A 15,430-nucleotide genomic window follows, 5' to 3' on the forward strand; every position below is an offset into this window, starting at 1 on the left:
AACTTTTTCACCCAGAGAGTTGTGAATCTGTGGAATTCTCTGCCTCAGAAGGCAGTGGTGGCCGATTCACTGGATAATTTCAAGAGAGAGTTAGATAGAGCTCTTAAAGATAGCGGAGTCAAGGGATAAGAGAGAAGGCAGGAACGGGGTACTGATTGTGGATGATCAGCCATGATCACATTGAATGGCCGAATGGGTTATTCCTGCACCTATTGTCTATGTATCTATGTATCGCAATATTACAAGCTGCAGAAATTGTCTGTCCACAGAACTGTCAAACAGCCTTGCACAGAACGCAAACTTTGCTGTGTATATTATTTAGTGTGTCTCACTGTTTCTACGACATTTTGACTGATTAAAAAAAACTCTCAAAACAGAAGTGAAAGTGTAAAATAGTGAGCTAAACTCAAACGGTGTAGCTTCTCTGAACAGGATCAGTCTTAAATAATAAACATCACAACCCACCAGCAAAAGGTAGAAGAATCAAAATGGGGATTTATATAGCACCTTCTATAATTGTTGAACATTGCAAAGAGCTTCATAGGGTCCTGAAATATCTTTGAAGTGCCATTACAAATGTGTTGAGTAACTCCAGAAAGCTTTTGAGGAAAACTCATTCTGTCTTGCTAATTGAAATGTCAATCCCAAAGTCAGGTTTCTGCAAAGTAAGTTTTTGAAAATCTCATACTTCAGAGCGATGTTTAGATTGACTTTTTGCGGAGTGCCTTTTTAATGCTTTAATTTACTGTTTAGTTGAAAGTCTCATCTTGTCTCAATTTTAACAGGGCATTAGCTGTGTGTCATAAATGGCACTTGCAGACATTAACATGTAGACTGCAGGTTTAGTGCCTTGCTGGAGTCAGTCTGTCTGCTTGGAAAATAATGTCATATCCATGCACATCCAATAAAAATGGCTAAATTAGAGGCAAAGATAGCCACAAAAAGCTGGAGTAACTCAGCGGGACAGACAGCATCTCTGGAGAAGGAATGGGTTACATTTCAGTCTGAAGAAGGGTCTCAACCCGAAATGTTACCCATTCCTTCTCTCCAGAGATGCTGCCTGTCCCGCTGAGTTACACCAGCTTTTTGTGTCGATCTTTGGTTTAAAGCAGCATCTGCAGTTCCTTCCTATCACACTCAATTAGAGGCTGTGTTTTATGTGGTTTGGAGAAAGCTGTGGCAGATGGACTTTGATTAGAGGAAAGTGAAGTTGCCGTTTTGAGAAAATGTTTGTTGCAGTGAGAGTTTGGAATATGTACCATTTTAAAGGGGTTTGAAATTTCACAACTACATCATTAAAAGCCATTGCACAAATGCAGATACTTATCCAAAGCTTCTGAAAACCTAACCTTCATACCACTTTTCATGTTGCCACATTTCCAATAGACTTGTGACTACGTTGAGCAAATTGAAAATAGGAATACAAGATCTAAGATTGCTCACTTTTGTCACTTGTGTTGTGGTTTGAAAACCAAAATGTGAAAATGTTGAACCTTCATCTCGCTTGCAACCCCAGCAGTGCTTCCAGGTGAGACAGAGGTTCACGTGCACCTCCTCTAACCTCTTAGATTGCATTGGGTGTTCCTGATGTGGCCTCCTGTACATCGGTGAGATGAAGCGTGGACTCGGCAAGTGTTTAGTCCAACGCTTGCCCTCGGTCTGCCAAGGCTCACTGGATCTCCCAGTTGTTAACCATTTTAACTCCTGTTCCCATTCCCATGTGGACCTTTCCGTGCTGGGCCTCCGCCATTGGCAGTGAGGCTGTACGGAAACTGGAGGAACAGCACCTCATATTCCGCTTGTTTATGAAGGAACTGCAGATGCTGGAATAATCGAAGGTAGACAAAAATGCTGGAGAAACTCAGCAGGTGAGGCAGCATTTACGGAGCGAAGGAAATAGGTGACGTTTCGGGTCGAGACCCTTCTTCAGATTCCGCTTGGGTAGCTTACAACCCAACAGTATCAACATTGAATTGTCCAATTTTAGGTAAATAACCCCATATCCCCTCCCACTCCCACTCTTCAAGGGATTTGCACCCATTTCTCCCCTTCACCTCCATCTATATTTCTTCCTTTAGCTTCACTATTCGCACCTCTTCAATTCTGTAAGGGCCTGTCCCACCAGCATGCGATTGCATGTGTCTAGTGAGACCAAACGTGGTCTCTTGAGGCATACGGCTGCGCGGGGCCATTCCCACTTCGAAGCGCAGAGGCGTATGTAGTTGTGCAGGGCTGGTCCCCACATGGCGTGGGGCTTCAAAAATCCTGCACTGTCCGAAAATCCCGCACGCCAACGGCCTGTCGGCCCGCAGGCGTCATGACGTCGTACGCCTAGCGCGTGGTGTTGAGCGATGACGTCACCGCCCGGCGTGCCGTTCCGTGATAATGTCACCGCCCGACGCCGTGCGACGTCCAAATTCAGTCGTCCCGCCTCATGCCCAGATGATTGGTGAGTATGATGTCGGGACCAGCCCCGCACAACTCCAGAAGCCTCCGCGGTTCGAAGTGGGACCGGCTCTGCGCGGTCGTACGCCTCAAGCCACCACGTTTGGTCGCGCTAGACGCATGCAATCGCATGCTGGTGGGACTGGCCCTTTAGTCTCACACCTTCTGTCTCTCAACTCTCTTCAACTCTGGCCTTTGTCCTACCGTCTGCCAGTCAAAAACCCCCTCACCCGTATCTATCTATTGCCTGCCAGGTTTAGTCCTGTTCTTCTTTACCAGCTTGCTCTTCCCCCCCCCCCCCCCCCCCCCCCCCCCCCATCAAGCTATCTGAAGAAGGGTCCCAACCCCAAATGTGCAGAGCTGCTGCCTGGCCCGAAGTTACTCCAGCACTTTGTCATATTTTGTAAACTCAGCATTTGCAGTTTCTTGTTTCTAAACTTCATCTGATCTGAACTACGCCATTATTTCACCCGATCAGGAGAATTCTATTTGTTTCACCCATACCCCCATCCCATCATCTCTGGTATCAAGGCTAACTTGTTTCTCTTTCTCAGTTTTAATAAAGTGTCCCAAATGTTTGCTATTCTGACCAGCTGAATTTTTCCAGCATTTGCTGTTTCTTTTTCAGATTTCCAGCATTAGCAATGTTTTAACTTTTAAGCGTGATATCATATTATCTGCGAACATAATTTCAAATATTCTAAAACATAGCATTTTTTGTACTCTTTTATCATTTCATGTCAAAGTTGAATACTATATGTTTGCTATGTCGCTCTTCCAGGGAGATGCTAAATGCATTTTGTTGTCTCTGTACTGTACACTGACAATGACAATTAAAATTGAATCTGAATCTGAATATCTGCAGTAAGAGCTGGTGAACTGAGAACACTAAACGGTCTCGAAGGGTCTCGACCCGAAACATCACCCATTCCTTCAGGCAGTGAGATGCTGTCTGTCTCGCTGAGTTACTCCAGCATTTTGTGTTCATCTTCAGTGTAAACCATCATCTGCAGTTCCTTCTTACACACTAAACAGATGCACAGCTTTCCATCAGTGGCTCTTGCTCAGAGAGAGATTACATGCGTGAGCTGCAAGGCTGTGCTTTGTTCCTTCCTAACTGCTACTGCTTCAGACGATCCAATTTGCTTGTGGCACTGACATGTGGCTTGATTTTTCAGTGATCACTTACTAGCTCAACATCGATTACAAATCTCTGCGTATGCTTTCACGGACAAAGCATTGATGGGTTTGCTCTTGTGAATGCTCTCTCACTCGATTATGATCGAGCTGTACAGGAGACTTCCTCATGTGACACTTTGCAGTGATTTGAAAGGATCATTCCGTTTGCTTTGATCAATGCCATCAAACTTCCTCTTTTATAATTTTGGATCTTCTCAAAAATTGTAGAAGAATGGAGATAGTTACCTGCTGACTGCCTGTTTAGGCGCGCGTTGATTAGTGCGAGAATGTCTTTACATTAGTTCCTTGAAAGTTGTCATGAAGATCATTTTGTTGAACCACTTTTGCCTGCAACTGAGCATTCAATGTTACAATAAATTGTTCAACTGTGGCCCAAACAGGGTGGTTACGAATGTGAAAGCTATGAAAGAATTGTGTTTATCTATTTCCAGGTTAGAAAAGAAACGCTATATTTGAGAGAATTTGAAGAAGGATTAGTGTGTCAGTACAAGTTTTATTTGGAAAATCTGGAACAGACTGTTAAAGGTACTTGGGTTATTAACAATATAATGCAAATAATGTCATAATATTTGTTATTATAATATACAGCCTTGTATATTTAAGGAATTTATTTGTGTATTAATGATAACTGTGATCAGGGTTTTTTTCCAGGAAATACTTCATGGTCCATACTTAATCATTGTTAATGCATATCAATTACAAATGTTACATTTAACATTTTTATGACCAATCAACTTCTAATTTAATAATACTAACAACTAAAAGTTTAAACACAAATTAAAATTCAGACAATTTGAAAATCTATATTTTTTAAACTTTTTAGAGGTGCCTGCACGCCACAACGACACAAAACGTCACGAGATAAAAGCTCATAATGTATTATATGAAATATTTCTCTTAACATGGAGCAGAGAATAAGTGGATCTAAATAGACTAAACTTGTTTAGTTATTATATTAATGATAATTGCTTTACTTGTTATTTTACTGACATAAAAATGTTTTGTTTTTACTAGTCATCATGAAATATGTGCGATGTGCCAGAAAAACTATTGATTGGTAAATATTGTGCCTCTATTCAAGATGGGCTGCAGGGTAAAGCCTGGGAACTACAGGCCAGTGAGCCTAACATCTCTGGTCAGAAAGTTACTAGAGAGTATTCCGAGGGGTCAGATATTCATGCATTTAGATGGACATGGCTGATTAGGATTAGTCATAATCATACTTTATTAGCCAAGTATGTTTTGTAACATACGAGGAATTTAATTTGTCATAGTCTTAACAATAAAAAGCAACAGAACACACAAAATACATTTTAACATGAACATCCACCACAGTGACTCCTCCATATTCCTCACTGGGGTGGAAGGCAAAAAAAAGTTCAATCTCTCCTTTGTTCTCCAGCGGTGGGGGGCTTCTAACCTTCCGTTGACGGGACGATCTTACTCTCGTAGCCAGCAGCGGGCCTTCCAGAATATAAATGGGATGTTAGCGTACTGGAAATGTGGAACGAGGTACATTGATTTACCATATATTGTTGGGCAGGGAAAACAACATGCCCATTTGGTGATTCTAAATACACTAATAATCTTAAAATCCACAGTCCCATTGTTCAAAATCCTGACAAATCATCATCTGCCTCATTGAGCACTGATCATTCTCTCCTATTGAGTGCCTGGTTCCTGTGCTTACATGAAACTTATTGGGTTAATTGGAGAAATATTTATACCACTGCAAAATCTTAAGAAAATATGAATTAAAAGTGTATTACAGTAATCCAAAAGTATGGAAAATCCAAGGTAGACACAAAATGCTGGAGTAACTCAGCGGGACAGGCAGTATCTCTGGAGAGAAGGAATGGGTAACGTTTCGGGTCGAGACCTTTCTCTAGTTCCGGCAGTCTGGAAAATCTGCTGGTCGAGTACCTCAAGTCCTGAGTGTGCCAGATTAACAAATGTTTACTCTCATCCATTGATTTGCAGGATTTGCCAGTTTAAATGGTGAAGTGGCCAGGACATTGCATTCAAATTTATCATTACAGGCAGAGGAATGCGAGTTTGGGAAATTTAATTTTATGAAGGCAAATAATTGTTTATTGTAGACTGCAATGTATATCTTCATTAAAGTTGAATGCCTGCTAATGAGTATAGGTTCAAAGCCCCAGTTGTGTGTGATGTATGTGGATTTGGTGAATAGCTTATCCATCAATTGCTATCAATTATAGTGCCCTCTATATTGTTTGGGACAAAGACCCATCATTTATTTATTTGCCTCTGTACTCCACAATTTGAGATTTGTAATAGAAAAGATCGCATGTGGTTAAAGTGCACATTGTCAGATTTTAATAAAGGCCATTTTTATACATTTTGGTTTCGCCATGTAGAAATTACAGCAGTGTTTATACTTAGCCCCCAGCCCCCTCCCCCCCCCCCCCCCGCCCCCCCGAACTCAGCCACCCAATCTCTGGAGAGCACCATAATGTTTGGGAACACAGTCAATATCATGTGAATGTAAGTAGTCATGTTTAGTATTTTGTTGCATATCCTTTGCATGCAATGATTGCTTGAAGTCTGCGATTCATGGACATCACCAGTTGCTGGGTGTCTACTATGGTGATACCCTGCCAGGCCTGTATTGCAGCCATCTTTAGCTTATGCTTGTTTTGGGGGCTAGTCCCCTTCAGTTTTCCCTTCAACATATTAAGGCATGCCCAATTCAGTTCAGATCGGGTGATTGACTTGGCCACTTCAGAATTGACCATTTTTTAGCTTTGAAAAACTCCTTTATTGCTTTAGCAGTATGTTTGGGATCATTGTCTTGCTAGAATGAACTGCCGGCCAATGAGCTTTGAGGCATTAGTTTGAACTTAAGCAGATAGGATGTGTCTATACCCTTCAGAATTCATTATGCTACTACCATCAGCAGTTGTATCATCAATGAAGATAAGTGAGCCAGTACCTTCAGCAGCCATCCATGCCCAGGTCATAACACCCCCACCACCGTGTTTCACACATGAGGTGGTATGCTTTGGATCTTGGGCAGCTCCTTCTCTCCTCCATACTTTGCTCTTGCCATCACTCTGATATAAGTTAATCTTTGTCTCATCTGTCCACAAGACCTTTTCCAAGAACTGTGATTGCTCTTTTAAGTACTTCTTGGCAAACTGTAACCTGGGCATCCTATTTTTGCAGCTAACCAGTGGTTTGCATCTTGCAGTGTAGCGTCTGTATTTCTGTTCATGAAGTCTTCTGCGGACAGTGGTCATTGACAAATCCACACCTGACTCCTGAAGAGTGTTTCTGATCTGTCGGACAGGTGTTTGGGGATTTTTCTTTATTATAGAGAGAATTATTCTGTCATCAGCTGTGGAGCTTTCTTATACCTGCATTAAGGAGGCAATTAAACACACCTGAGCAATTACAAACACCTGTGAAGCCATGTGTCCCAACATTATGATGCCCTGAAATGGGGGGACTATGTATAAACACAGCTGTAATTTCTGCATGGTGAAACCAAAATGCATAAAAATTGCCTTTACTAAAATCTGACAATGTGCACTTTAACCGCATGTGATTTTTTCTATTACAAATCTCAAATTGTGGAGTACAGAGGAAAATAAATAACTGATGGGTCTTTGTCCCAAACATTATGGAGAGCATTGTAGATCTCGAGCAATTAAATAAAAGGCCTCTGTTTAAATACTGTTCCTTCCATAAATGTTGGAATGTTGAATTTCTACAGGCGAATTATGACATTTTGTTTAAACATCACTGCGAACAGTGTGTGTACTATGTAATTCTTTTGCCTTAGAAGATAGATTCATGAAGAGTCGCATTAATAAAGGAAGCAAGCTGAATTTGCTTTTTTGGACCTGTTCCCATCTTTGAAATTAAAGATATTCCTCTTTCTTCAACAGACTGGAAGCAGATGAAGACAAAGAAGAGTAATGTTGTTTCGTTAAAAGCATATAAAGGCCTTGCAGAAGTGGCTATCAAATGTATTTGTGAATTGCTGCTGGCTTTACCACATTTTAACTTCCATAACAACATAGCTGTCTTGGTTGTGCCACTTATGAATGATAGGTCAAGGAAGGTAAAACTTGCCATACATTTGTATTCCTGTACCCAGATAGGTCTTGGAAGGCAACCTACCCTTATCAAAATTACCCTTATTAACAATGGTTTAACATATCCGTATATATATATAAACACCAGCACAGTGTCGCCATTGTGTAGCTGCTTCCTCCTCATTTGGGTTCTATCCTGACCAACAGGACCACAGTGAAACTAGTACAACGATTAGGGTGGGAGAGAGGGGATGTAAGGGTTACTTGAAGTTAGAGAAATCAATATACATACCACTAGGTTGTAAGCTGCCTATGCGAAATATGAGGTGGTGTTCCTCCAATTTGTGTTGGGCCTCACTCTGATAATCCCTCGTGTGGGAATCCCCAGGGCACACAGCTTAAGCGGAGACCCACAGTTCAATGTCCGAGCCACACACACGCTCCTTCACCGTGATGTGACCAGAGTTGTACCGACCGCTGTCACTCTCTCTGCAGTCCCTGTCCGCCCGAAAAGTCAGAAAGATGTCCACACTCGCACTAGACTGGGATGTCCTCATGGAGTCACGTCCCTACAAAACACTGAGATTACTGCACTCACGGCACTCCCTCCGAGTCCTCACCAGTGCAGGCAGCACGTCCATCTTGTTTTTTAGGCGACCTCACATTCCCCACTGTGATGGAAGGCAAATAGCATACCTTCTTTCCTCCTTTTCTCCTGCGGTCGGGGCAATCGAAACTTGCGTAGTCAGGGCGTTTGAAGCTCCCGCATTCGGCGATCGAAGCTCCCACATCGTGGCGGTCGAAGCTCTTACGGTTGGAGCTCCTGCGGTCGATCCCTAACAAAGGGACCGCCAGCACCGCCATGTTAAAGCCGCAGTGCAGACAGAATGAAACGGTGAAAAAGTCGCATCTAAGTCGAGGAAAGAGATAAAAAAGGTTTCACCCAACCACCTCCCTCCGTCGCATAATACAAAAACTAAACATGCACTAAAAACATACAAGTAAACACAGACCAAAACAGCAAGAGAAGAAAAAGACGAGTTGGGGATGTTGGTGTGGCTGCCATGTATGGCGCCACCCGGTGGATATATAAAAGGTACCATTATATATGCTACAGGTGTCAGTCATCTGCAGTCTCGTGTCTCGAGGGAATAATATTCAACTGGAAATACTGTTGAGAATTAAATCCTTGTTTGTTTTTAAAAGTTGATACATATTTCAAATGGGTTTTTTTTAAGAACATAGGAAAAGGAACCAAATAGCTACTGCAGAATGATGGGACAAATGATCTGATTGTGTTGTGAAGATATGTGAACCTGTTTAGCTTTTTAATGACATCTTGTTTTTTTGCTCATGTTTAATACCTTTATCTCTCCAGATTTCAGCAATGTGTTGTGAAGCTGTGGAAAACCTTTTTAAGCAGGACAAAATCGGCCAAGCTTCACTTTGTTTGGTCAAAATAATTTCTGGTCTTGTTAAAAGCAGAAGCTACGATCTCAGACCTCAGGTAAATTCTATTAAGTTCAGTAATTATAAGTTGGTTATTTTATGAAACCCTACCAATACTGCCACTCTAAAGTATTTGGTTTTTCTTCATGTGGTACAAAATATAAGGGTGAAGGAACTATATTCAATTTAAATCTGTTGTAATTTAACTATTTTATTGTTTCTGTAAACTACAGTTTAGAACCATCAGAGTTTCAATTTAGAAATTAAATTCTCATTTGCTTTGGCCTGTGCTTGTTCAATTCTGGTTTAGTCAAATTCATTGGTTGAAGTTAATGGATATTTTTAAGGCAGATATAGATGGATTCTTGGTTAGTGTGGGTGTCAGGGGTTATGGGGAGAAGGCAGGAGAATCAGGTTGAGAGTGAATTTATGGAATCTGAATTTGTGGAATCCCCTGCCACAGAGGGCAGTGGAGGCCAAGTCAGTGGATGGATTTAAGAGAGAGTTAGATAGAGCTCTAGGGGCTAGTGGAGTCAAGGGATAGGGGGAGAAGGCAGGCACGGGTTATTGATAGGGGACGATCAGCCATGATCACAATGAATGGCGATGCTGGCTCGAAGTGCCGAATGGCCTCCTCTTGAACCTATTTTCTATGTTTCTATGAGAGGGAGAGATAGATCAGCCATGATTGAATGGCGGAGTAGATTTGATGGGCCGAGTGGCTTAATTCTGCTATCACATGAACTTATGTAGACCCTTTTAGTCTAAATGAACTAATTCCTATGTAGGGGGAATGTTTTTGGTAACTTGATATTAAGCACTGTTTGTAAATATTATTATGTTGTGACAAAGTTCTCTCGTGTTCCTGTGACATAAATAGCTCTTTATTGTTCAACTGTTCAGTCAGATCATAATTAAATTGTGAATTTACAGATGTGGAACATGTCAAACATGTTCCTGAATAATCATTTGTTGAAACTTTGGTGTAAGAGCAAAAGTTATGCAAGTTAGACCCTCAACTTTATGATGAATCCTGTTAGTTACAGAATTACATTGGAATGTTATTGTAAAACATTGCCAGTCTTTCAAAAGCTTGATTCAAACAATGTCTGGGATGTTGTGTTCAGTACAGAAATAATCCTGAACCCAGGAGAAAAAAAATTGCCTGTCTTGTTTCCATCTTTGCAAACGTGATGACTGGCACTCAAAATGAATTGATAAAACTCATGTGTTTTCGTGCTTATGTGTATGAGTGTGAGCATGTGTGTGCGTGTACATGCATATCAGAGTCAGAGTCAGAGTCAGAGTCAATTTAATTGTCATTTGGACCCCTGGAGGTCCAAACGAAATGCCGTTTCTGCAGCCATACATTACATACAAATAGACCCCAGACACAACAATAATTACATTTAACATAAACATCCATCACATAGCTGTGATGGAAGGCCAAATAAACTTATCTCTCCACTGCACTCTCCCCCCCCCCGATGTCAGAGTCAAAGTCATAGCCCCCGGCTGGCGATGGCGATTGTCCCGCGGCCATTAAAGCCACGCCGGGTGGTGCGAGGTCGCACACCGGGTCTTGATGTTGGAGCCCCCGGCGTGCGCTCGCAGAGTCCGCGGCCATTCCAGCCGCGCGGGGCAGTGGTGTCAGGCCCCGCTCCAGGAGCTCTTCAACCCCGCAACTCGGGCGGGAGAAGTCGCCGTTGCAGGAGCCCTGAGAAGCGGTCTCCTTCCAAGGAGCCGTGGGCTCCCGGCGCCGCCGTCCACAGACCTGTAGAGAGCCTCCGACTCTCCGGTAGCAGCAGCAGCAGCAGCAAGCAGCATCAGCAGCAGCAGCGCTCCTCCACCGCTCCGGACCCGGCCAGCTCCGCGACGGCAACGGTGAGTCGGCACCTGAGTCCCCGGTCTCTTCCTGTTGGAGGCCGCTCCTCGTTGCGGCCTCAACGACAATGGAAACCCGACGAGAAAAGGTCGGGTCTCCAGTGCAGGGAGAGATTCACAAAGTTTCCCCCCCCCCCCCCCACCCCCCCCCCCCCCCCCCCACACACACACCCGACATAAAATAACAAAAACTACATAAAAACACAGACAAAAATAATAAAAACGCGGACAGGCTGCAGAGGCCGCTGCTGGCCAGAGCCGCGCCGCCTACCGGAATTTGTGTTTGACATTGGGTCTTGTAAACATGTCCTGTGTAGGACGGAACTGCAGATGCTGGTTTACACCGAAGGTAGATACAAAATACTGGAGTAACTCAGCTGGTGAGGCAGCATCTCTGGATAGAAGGAATGGGTGACGTTTCTGGTCAAGACTCTTCTTCTGACTGAAACATAGAAACATAGGAAATACGTGCAGGAGTAGGCCATTCGGCTCTTCGAGCCTGCACCGCCATTCAATATGATCATAGCTGATCATCCAACTCAGTATCCTGTACCTGCCTTCTCTCCCTGCCTTCTCTCCATACCCCCTGATCCCTTGAGCCACCAGGGCCACATCTAACTCCCTCTTAAATATAGCCAATGAATTGGCCTCAACTACCTTCTGTGGCAGAGAATTCCAGAATTTACCACCATCTGCTTGAAAAATGTTTTTCTCATCTCGGTCCTAAAGGATTTCCCCTTTATCCTTAAACTGTGACCCCTTGTCCTGGACTTCCCCAACATTGGGAGCAATCTTCCTGCATCTAGCCTGTCCAACCCCCTAAGAATTTTGTAAGTTTCTATAAGATTCCCGCCCCCCCCTCAATCTTCTAAATTCTAGCGAGTACAAACCGAGTCTATCCAGTCTTTCTTCATATGAAAGTCCTGACATCCCAACAGAACGGAAAATCCAGAACACGTCCTCTTCTGTAATTCGACCCACTTTGTTTAGTATTCCCCTCTGTTGAAACACCATACATTTGGATAGTTGATTTGGTGGCTTTCTCTGCAGTTTGATGGGATAAATGGCCTGTATTCTAAGGGGTTATTTTCCTGAATAAATTATTATTTACTTTAAGGCACAATGATCTTCAAGATTTACAATCGGGTGTGTTCTAAGATATATTTATTATTTTGCCATCAGGTGCTGAAAACATTCCTTGCTTTGCGGATTAAGGAAGTGGAGGTTAAAAAGGATTCCGAGGATATTGCCCCTAAAAAAAGATTCCTAACTTGCAAAGAGAAGAAGAAAAATCTATCTCGGATGCAGAGAAAGGTAATGTCTCCCTTGCCTAATTGTCACTGCATTGTAGGATAGAAGTGAGGCAAAAACCCTTGCTCTGTTAAAATAATGTTTGCTAATGTGTGAATGCATCAGTTTAATTTAAAGCATTTGTTTTCCAGTGGAAAAAAAGCAGAGGAGAAACTTGAGAAAGAACTTCTAGAAACAGAAGCTGCAGAAAGTAAAGACAAAAAATTAAAATTGGTATGTGGTATGCACTTCAACCATTGGCGCAGCATGTTTAAAATGTCTAATTTATTTAGGGTTTTTTTTCCCCACTTCAGTTTAGTTTATTGTCACGTGTACCGAGATACAGTGAAAAACGTTTGTTGCGTGCTATCCAGTCAGTGGAAAGACAATACATGATTACAATTTACAGAGAATAGATACATGATAAAGGAATAACGTTTAGTGCAAGGTAAAGCCAGCAAGGTCCGATCAAGGATTTATTCATTCCTACCAAAATTTCCAATCCAACCAGGTCGGAAAAAGAGATGAACCAGAACCAGGGGCCACAGTCTTAGAATAAAGGGGAGGCCAAACATTTTCTCCCAGAGAGTTGTGAATTTGTGGAATTCCCTGCCACAGTGGAGGCCAAATCACTGGATGGATTTAAGAGAGAGTTAGATAGAGATCTAGGGGCTAGTGGAATCAAGGGATATAAGGAGAAGGCAGGCACGGGTTATTGATTGGGGACGATCAGCCATGATCACAATAAATGGCGGTGCTGGCTCGAAGGGCCGACTGGCCTCCTACTGCACCTATTTTCTATGTCTATGTCTTATGTATCATAGATTGAAAAGATACTGGAGGAAAGTTGTCACAATTGGTGTTCCTTTGGCCACAAGTCAGCCATCCAGACTCGGGGTTGGGAAGAAGGATGCTGAAACCATTTTATGTCCTTAAATAAATGACTGCACTAAAGTTGAAGTATTTTTGTTGGAACTGCTAAGAGAGCATGCAAAAAGAAAAAAATATATAAGACATTAAAAGTGCACTCTGAAAATGATTTTTTTGGCAGAGGGAATATATGCTAAATGTCAAACATCTTTAGAACTTTACTTTTATTTGCTCAGTGATCACCAATCTATATTGGCTGGCCTGATGGCAATCTGCAAATATGTCATAGTTTATGTAGCATATCATCGTTGACATAACCACTTCAGTGTGTGCAGTTGGCACGGCATTTTGCCTGTTGCACGGAGAGAAAGCACCTTTATTCCAAATTTTTAATCAAAACATAACGGCATTAATTTATAAGATTGCTTTCTTTGTTGTCTGGTTATCCCTTTGCCAGATGTAAAACATTTGTGTGTGTGTGTATGTTACCATAAATTAGTAGCATATCTCAACGATTAGTCATCTATTAAATGCAGTTTTTATTGTTAGCTTTGTTTATCGGAGCAGTTAATGTGGTTATATTTTTTGTTATTTTGTGACATAAACTGTTGAATGCCTACATGTCACTTTTTAATGTCCAAAGTAAAGACGAGGAGGTGTGCAGAACACATTATAAGAGGCTATAAAAAAACGGATAGGTTTTGTAGGCAAAGATGAGATGAATGGATCGTAGGATCATACAGGATCATACAGCATAGGAACTGGCCCTTTGAAGTATCACGTCCACACTGACGTGTTTGCCCACCTGTACTAACGATCTGGAAAAAAGTAATTGTTCATTTTAGCATGAATATTTGGAAAATCACATTATTTACGTAATGAAAGATTGTAGAGCGTTGACATGCAGAGTTTTCTGGGTGTCCACATGGATGATTGGCACAAGGCAACTATATAGATACAGTGACAATCAGGAAAGCTTTTGTGAAATATAAAAGTTGTGAGGATTTATTTCATTTATGTGAAAAGAAAGAGATTAGTTAAAACAAATGTAGGTCCCTTGCAGTCAGAAACAGGTGAGTTGATCATGGGGAACAAGGATATGGCGGACCAATTGAATAACTACTTTGGTTCCATCTTCACTAAGGAAGACATAAATAATTTGCCGGAAATAGCAGGGGACCGCGGGTCAAAGGAGTTGGAGGAATTGAGTGAAATCCAGGTTAGCCGGGAAGTGGTGTTGGGTAAATTGAATGGATTAAAGGCCGATAAATCCCCAGGGCCAGATAGGCTGCATCCCAGAGTACTTAAGGAAGTAGCTCCAGAAATAATGGATGCATTAGTAATAATCTTTCAAAACTCTTTAGATTCTGGAGTAGTTCCTGAAGATTGGCGGGTAGCAAACGTAACCCCACTTTTTAAGAAGGGAGGGAGAGAGAAAATGGGGAATTACAGACCAGTTAGTCTAACATCGGTAGTGGGGAAACTGCTAGAGTCAGTTATTAAAGATGGGATAGCAGCACATTTGGAAAGTGGTGAAATCATTGGACAAAGTCAGCATGGATTTACGAAAGGTAAATCATGTCTGACGAATCTTATAGAATTTTTCGAGGATGTAACTAGTAGCGTGGATAGGGGAGAACCAGTGGATGTGGTGTATCTGGACTTCCAGAAGGCTTTCGACAAGGTCCCACATAAGAGATAAGTATACAAACTTAAAGCACAAGGCATTGGGGGTTCAGTATTGATGTGGATAGAGAACTGGCTGGCAAACAGGAAGCAAAGAGTAGGAGTAAACGGGTCCTTTTCACAATGGCAGGCAGTGACTAGTGGGGTACCCCAAGGCTCAGTACTGGGACCCCAACTATTTACAATATATATTAATGATCTGGATGAGGGAATTGAAGGCAATATCGCCAAGTTTGCGGATGACACTAAGCTGGGGGGCAGTGTTAGGTGTGAGGAGGATGCTAGGAGACTGCAAGGTGACTTGGATAGGCTGGGTGAGTGGGCAAATGTTTGGCAGATGCAGTATAATGTGGATAAATGTGAGGTTATCCATTTTTGTGGCAAAAACGGGAAAGCAGACTATTATCTAAATGGTGGCCGATTGGGAAAGGGGGAGATGCAGCGAGACCTGGGTGTCATGGTACACCAGTCATTGAAGGTAGGCATGCAGGTGCAGCAGGCAGTAAAGAAAGCGAATGGTATGTTAGCTTTCATTGCAAAAG

General features: G+C 42.3%; 1 protein-coding gene across 1 annotated transcript in view; it reads left to right on the plus strand.

The window, feature by feature from the left end:
- The window catches only part of noc3l (NOC3-like DNA replication regulator), a 61,847-nt gene that overhangs the window by 26,336 nt on the left and 20,081 nt on the right, over nt 1-15,430 (plus strand). Inside the window, exons 7-11 of the mRNA XM_055646597.1 lie at nt 4,077-4,170; nt 7,560-7,735; nt 9,088-9,216; nt 12,225-12,361; nt 12,485-12,566. Of these exons, the coding sequence (XP_055502572.1) occupies nt 4,077-4,170; nt 7,560-7,735; nt 9,088-9,216; nt 12,225-12,361; nt 12,485-12,566 (618 nt within the window). The remainder of the gene's footprint in view (nt 1-4,076; nt 4,171-7,559; nt 7,736-9,087; nt 9,217-12,224; nt 12,362-12,484; nt 12,567-15,430) is intronic.

The sequence above is a fragment of the Leucoraja erinacea genome, chromosome 15, assembly GCF_028641065.1.
Source record: "Leucoraja erinacea ecotype New England chromosome 15, Leri_hhj_1, whole genome shotgun sequence".
In the NCBI taxonomy this organism is placed as follows: domain Eukaryota; kingdom Metazoa; phylum Chordata; class Chondrichthyes; order Rajiformes; family Rajidae; genus Leucoraja; species Leucoraja erinaceus.